Below are 6,532 nucleotides of genomic sequence, written 5' to 3'. Positions count from 1 at the left end.
TGAAGGGTTCTCCATGAAATATTTGCAAAAATATAACCCAAACCATAATAAACGTGTCAACACCTTGTCCCTACATAATTTGATCGGTGACCTCAAAAATCTAATAGACAACAATGTTCCAAAGCTGAAAAACCTTCAAATTAATCATTTCGAACTCAAAATGTATAAATACAAAGAAAAAAAAAAAGAGTTCCATGTGCTCAAAATAATCCATATTGTCACAAGTTATAGGGACCCGTTTCATTTTCAAGATTTTAAGTCTTAGAGATATACTTAATCTGCAACATTTTTAAAATTTTGAATTTTAAAAATAAAATTAAAACATGGATTTTCAAACCATTATAAAAAGTTTACTGTATCTTTTAGCAAAATGTAGAAGCACGCCCAACATGTATGGTATAAGGTTTATTTGCATAGTATAATATGGGCACCTTATACAACCCCACTGATACAAAAAATAAAAATAAAAACTTCTATTGATGTGAGCAAAAAAAAAAAAGGACATTATCAATTTATCAGAGATGTTTATATCGCATGATCAGCGACAACAATTTTCAGAGATGACCATAAAAGGCGGAAGTCCATGGCGGTTATTAGGAACAGAGCTACCAAACAGACCCTTAGCTTCAACCTTGATATCTCAGTACATAAGATTTGGCTGCTCTGCTCGCCTTTCCAAGCACAAGAACACCACAATTCTTATGTCTCCGTCAGAAACCCATCTTAACCATCCAAAATAAGTAATTATAACAAATACATAAATAATTATCAGGCACGTTTCTGATACATCCTTCTGTATACTTTTCCTTTCTCAAATAGAGCATGGATCTCTCTCTCTGTTCTTATACCCATGGGGTTGTCCAGTAGCCATCCTTGCTCATCACAATTTGAATCCGAAGCGATGGCATCCATATGATCAAAGGTATCAGAGAGGGCATCGAATTGTTGCCTCATGTCGAGGGCCACTTCAAGCACATCAGACTGCAAAAACACCTGTTTATCATTAAAGAAGAAAATATTACCATTAGGCAAATGAAGATAAAACCCCAGGCTACAATCATCTCTCATGTCTGTTCAACCACCACCAAATCAATAAAAGGGGCACTTTTCGGGGGAGCACTGATGTCCTAATTAGCTACAACTGGATTCTCATTGTCACTGTGCAATCTACTAAGCAACAAAAACTAAAGATATCAAAACAGCACATAAGAAAAAAGAAAAGGGTTTCAACTTGAGACTAACAACTTATCATGCTCCTCTATTAATTAAGCTCCACAAGTTGTGTAGGTTCCCTAGCACGCAGACTCACAATGTTTATCGATGTTCACAGTAATACTGACTTCAGTCACAAGAAATTCTTCAGATCTAATAAAGAAATGGAGATTTTCCTTCCAATGTCATTTTTAAAATTTTCTCTTATGAGAAAGTTGATTTTTTGCATTAATAGTAAAGAAATTTACATGGCTGCATATAGTAGTATCTGTTCCAAATGGACGGGGCAAAATAGAATGATTTTGTACAAACAATAAAGCAAAACTATCCTGCTTGGACTAGGGCTCTTAACTAAGAAATAATTATTGGCAGCCTTGTCACTCGCTACAGCATCGGCAACCGCATTTGCTTCGCGCCATAAGTGCTTGAAGTAGACTTGCATAGTGCTACAATCTCAAAAGTTTGGTCAAAAGGGTGTTCTAGATACTAAGGACGGGTTTCCTCCCTTGAGGCCCATCTAGTAACATCCATTGAATCCCCTTCCACCTCAAGGGAGGGGGCCTATCTGCAGTCAAACAATTTCAGGCCATCCAATTCCAACAATGCCTCGGCTTTTGTGGAATTCATTGTGCCAATGGAGCCTCAATAGACGAGTAATAAATCAAGCTGAATTGGTTCAAAAAATATGCCCCCAATGCCTGCTGGGCCTGGATTAATAAAGGAGCATCATGAAAGTTGACTTTGATGACTCCAGGTAGCAGTGTGGCCCCAAGTTGGACCTAGAAATAATCATCATCCTCATCCTTAGATCAATGCCTCAGATTTTTACAAAATATGCAGAGGCCAAAATAAGAACCCCTCTCGGGTTCAGACCCAAAAAGTAACAGTGGATTTGATCTTTTCTTTTAATGCACGCATGTGAATTTCCTTACTCTCAAAGATCTGCATGTTGCACTCTAGACATATTGACCAAATAGAAGCCAAAACAGAGGCTCGTCAAAGGAAAAGATCTCCAGCGGGAAATTGTGGAGAGAAGTAGGCCGAGAATAGCTGTTGTACATTTTCAGGAAAAACCCACCCAAGTTCAAAAAGGCAAAGAATAAAGGCCTACATCAGCGCCACAACTGTCGGTGGATAAACAAGCAATCGGGTAATGGAATCCCTCTCCTTTGAATCTGGTCTATGGTCAAAGCTTTCTTAGAGATAACCAACCAATTGAATGCCTGTAACTTAGGTGGGACAGGTAAACCAGGCTTTGTTTGCTGTGACAAGCATAATGTTGGTGGGTTCACAGTATTTTACACATATAGAACTAAGAGAATGCCTGGGGAAGTTGGGGCCCAAATCAATTTATAACTACCCATGCACAAGATTATTTGAATCTTACAAAAGAGAAGATCCAGCAGAATGGCAACGGCGGAATTTCCGAATTGCAATGGTTTATCCTCAAACTTGATGTCGATACCGGTTGGCTCCTCCCACATAAGACTGGCCAATCAATGCATTTTAGCCTGTAGCTACAGTGAATAAGGTAGGGAAAAGGCTTTCTAAAGTGGCGTACCAAACCGTTCAATAGATTCAATATCGCCACATCCTACTGCACTCCCCATTTTACACCATGAATTGAAGTTCTATTGATAAAGTCACGGTGGATGGTGCTATTCCCTTCCAAGCACCGGAGGCACGAGAATTTGCAAAGCTCTTAGGAAGTGAGTCCAACGCATCTAGCTGATACTTTTCTTGGATTACATGCTGCCACATGTGACATCTTTTTGCTAAGCACCACCATTTACTAAGAACAGCAGTATTGCAGTAAATGAGTGCCCTAACTCCTACCAGCCAGTCTGCTAGGTTTACACACCAATTCCCAAACTTGACAAATAAAATTTATGTGAACCCCCCCCCCACCCCAAAAATATCTCACTTCCTCCCACCCAACCCCCAACCTGACCATAGGAAAATCTCCCATCAGGTGCTCTAACCTATCCGCAGTGGCCACTGGCATTCTGAAGACAGACATTTTACACACCACAATAATGATTAGGGTAGCTTTTATAAGCATAATTCTGCATCTTCGCAACATGAATCTAGCTTTCCATGTCGCCAATGTCCTCCTGAAATTTTTGACTACCCCATCCCATTATGCCTTTCAAGGTTTTCCTCGGCACAGGGGAAGGACAAGATACTTGTTGAGTAGAAGACACAGCCCAACATTCCAAGCTCTCGGTCAATAGTTGTTCGATATTCTGGTTAATACAAACCCATCGCCTACTAGAGGAAAGAAATCCTTGGAGAAGGTTTTGACTGTAGAGGTCTAAAACAGACTTGCCCAAAAATTCTCCTGCCATAGTAAACAGAAAACGGAAGAGTGGAACAGAGACCCCTCGACAGAGGGAGGAAGCCATGGGGACAGCCATTTATTAGTATCAAGAAGGGCAGGGATATGATGCAACCGAAAATCCAAGTTTTCCATTTTTGCCAAAACCCATACTCTCTAAGACCCAGTCCAGTATATCCCACTCTACATGGTTATACACTTCTACCAATCCAACTTAAGACCACCGCAAGAGATTTAAATTAGTTCCTGGCAAAGATGCATTTGTGTGGCAAGGTACCACCCAAAATTTGGTGATCCATCACAAAAGCACCTTGAATAGGGGACACAGCATAACTCAACACTTGTTGCATTGAAGGCTTACACTTTGGACAGAATCTCGTACGAGCTGTTTAGGAGGCTCAATCCCTAGAGTTCGTCAGCCCCTTCAATTTTAGGAACCAGGACAGTGAATGTGGAGCTGATCCTCGGAGGATGAACCTCCTATTGTAGAACACTAAAAAGAGCCAGAACATGTGGAGCTCGAGTATCCTAGAACTGGTGGAACAAGGCCACTGTGAATCCATCCTGTTGAGGTGCCTTGTCATGGCCTAGGTCAGAGACCGCCTTACAGATCTCCATTCACTAACCTGACCTCCCATTTTCAATCATCGAAAAATAGCCACCCACAAACACAAGCATAATACCATGTACAAAAAATTGACTTCAACTCGGGAATCTCTCTGAGTAACTTGAATCATACGATGAACGAGTTTTCTAAATGAAAAACACAGGTGTGCCTGAGTTTTCAGTTATATATAATTTTCAGTATAATGTAATAGTATCTATAAATGGCATTTCTAATCTGCTAGCAATTGATGATAGAGTCAGCTACCGACTTGGAGCTTTTGAACACTGCATAATACATAGAGATATAGATATATACGAGCATATGTGTACAATCCATGCAAATTTTTATGCGCGCACACGCATGCAAATATATGTATGCTGGTGTATATCTGTATGGGTACATGTTATACCATACATACTCTTGTTGACAAATGTTGATCTTTGTATTTCTGGGGGGATGATAAACATGGATTAATCTCATTAAACCAGCAATATGACCATTATCCCCAACATTGTTTACTAAAGCTATAATATCACCACCCTGTGAAAGAGAACCAAAATAATTTCAAAAAATAAAAGGAGAAGAAAGATAGACATACATGTCCACCAGGGCTCAAATGCTTCGAAATGGAATCAACCAACTCCTTCTGTACTATTCTTCTTTTGTGATGCCTTTTCTTGAAGTGAGGATCTGGACACTGCTAACAGAAATATGTATCAGATCCTTTAATTGTCCAAAAGTCATACACAACAACATACTCCATGACGTTTATTTCAGAGTCTGTAATCAAGTAAATTAATACAGCAATGAGGAAATAATGCCCTTACTAATATAGACACACACATCAGAGGTCCTGGATAAGCTGCCACAAGCTGATCAAAAGAAACTGCGGCATTTGCAAACATGAAATATCTGAGTCCAAAGTTCAACAAAGAAGATTTTTAGAATTGATTTTAGTGAGGAGTTTGTTCAATGAATAAAGAGATAAATCTTGGACATCGTTAAAGAACAAAGCTGAAAATTGAATCCTTACATGTTTTTCAGTGCCAACTCTTTCACCCAGAACTGCGCTCGCTGAACCAACTGATTCAAAGCATCCAACAATAACAATTACTGTCTGAAGTCAAGCAAACCAAAAAGAAGAAAATGAACAAAAATATCATTTCTAAATAATGCTTAAGGGTGTTGTTATTCATCAAGGAAAATTAAAATTAATAAGATTGAATGTTCAAAAATAAACTGAAAAAGTTATCCTACCTTATTTCTAATTTCCAACCCCAGATGATTTTTAGCATTTGGGAATCTTTTCGCGAGCCAAATTAGAAACCTGCCACTACCTGAAAATTTGGTGCAGAGGTTAACTGTCAAACTAAAAAGGATGCCCTCTTCAATACGAATTGCCTCTTATCAATAAATAAAAGAGGGTGCCTTGACGAAGACACCTACCACTACCAATGTCCACCATGAGGGGTAATGTTGGGTCTTCGAAAAACTCATTCCAACTGGGTATTTTCACAGATTTCTGTTAGACACGACTATTATTAATAAAGTTAAAATTAAGAATCTAAATATGAAAGATAAATGCACAAAAGTTGCAATCAGATTGACACAAAATCATTTAAAGCTTTTTAAGACTCAAAAAGAGCTCAATTACATACCCTGAAAAATGAGCTAAGGGGGTTCACATGCTGCCTAATACGAACATGACCAACCTGCAAATAACAATAAAAATAACAATAATTAAGACAGAAATGGGGGATCAAATAAAAGTTAAAAGAACCCACCCATTCAATTAATTTATGGGAGAGTGGGAAATAAAATTAAATTTAAAGAATGTTAAAAATCACTAGGATAAATCTATGACGAACAACCGAGAATGGACCTCTCCAACCATGCTCTTGAGGTTGAGGTCCCCATACTCCAATTCTACAAGGTCGGGGCTTCTAAGAACACCAGAATGAGATAAATTTCTGATACTAAATATGAAAAAAGAAGGTTTTTTATGCAAGTATCTCAAAATAGTAGGATTAATGAGAGTGGCAGAAGGCAAGGAAAAACCCCTAGGAGCGAAGTGACAGAGGGCAGTGCCGCTCTTCATTTTCAGCCAACGGCTTCTTTCTTACCCATTTACGAACACACTTTGGAGGTATAAAATGTGAATAATAACAACCCAGACGCCTCAGCTTCTATTGAAATGACGAACTAACAGAACCGAAATTTCAAATAACCCCTTGTTCGATAGAAAGCGTGCACACACCCTACTAGACAAAAGAAAAATATTTCAAACCCTTTACTTACCGTTTTCATTATCCAAATCACCATATTTATATTTATTTTTTGGGTAAGGTTTGTATAGAGCCTAGGCTCTAAACAAG

At 38.7% G+C, this 6,532-nt stretch overlaps 1 protein-coding gene across 15 annotated transcripts; it reads right to left on the bottom strand.

Annotated features, from left to right (window-relative positions):
- Positions 1 to 458: 458 nt before the first annotated feature.
- On the bottom strand, positions 459 to 6,321 carry LOC18422701 (tRNA (guanine-N-7) methyltransferase). 15 transcript variants are annotated; one of them, XR_016051118.1, is made up of 8 exons: positions 6,040 to 6,321; positions 5,816 to 5,869; positions 5,604 to 5,679; positions 5,415 to 5,494; positions 5,191 to 5,274; positions 4,985 to 5,069; positions 4,756 to 4,854; positions 459 to 993 (listed from the first exon to the last, which is right to left on the bottom strand). XR_016051118.1 is itself a non-coding variant. In XM_088860608.1 (8 exons), the coding sequence occupies exons 3-8, from the start codon at positions 5,620 to 5,622 to the stop codon at positions 769 to 771; spliced, it is 558 nt and encodes a 185-aa protein (XP_088716734.1). In that variant the 5' UTR covers positions 5,623 to 5,679; positions 5,816 to 5,869; positions 6,029 to 6,321; the 3' UTR covers positions 459 to 768. The 15 variants fall into 15 exon arrangements, 9 of the variants coding, with proteins under 9 accessions (XP_088716734.1, XP_011623918.1, XP_088716735.1 ...); XR_016051119.1 differs by having other exon boundaries at positions 5,001 to 5,069; XR_016051117.1 differs by having other exon boundaries at positions 4,985 to 5,043.
- Positions 6,322 to 6,532: the final 211 nt, after the last annotated feature.

The sequence above is a fragment of the Amborella trichopoda genome, chromosome 3 (genome assembly GCF_054954075.1).
Source record: "Amborella trichopoda isolate Santa Cruz 75 chromosome 3, AtrichopodaSantaCruz75HAP2 v2.0, whole genome shotgun sequence".
Taxonomy (NCBI): domain Eukaryota; kingdom Viridiplantae; phylum Streptophyta; class Magnoliopsida; order Amborellales; family Amborellaceae; genus Amborella; species Amborella trichopoda.
The sequence above is the reverse complement of the archived record's forward strand: the minus strand, read 5'-3'. Positions and strand labels throughout refer to the sequence as shown.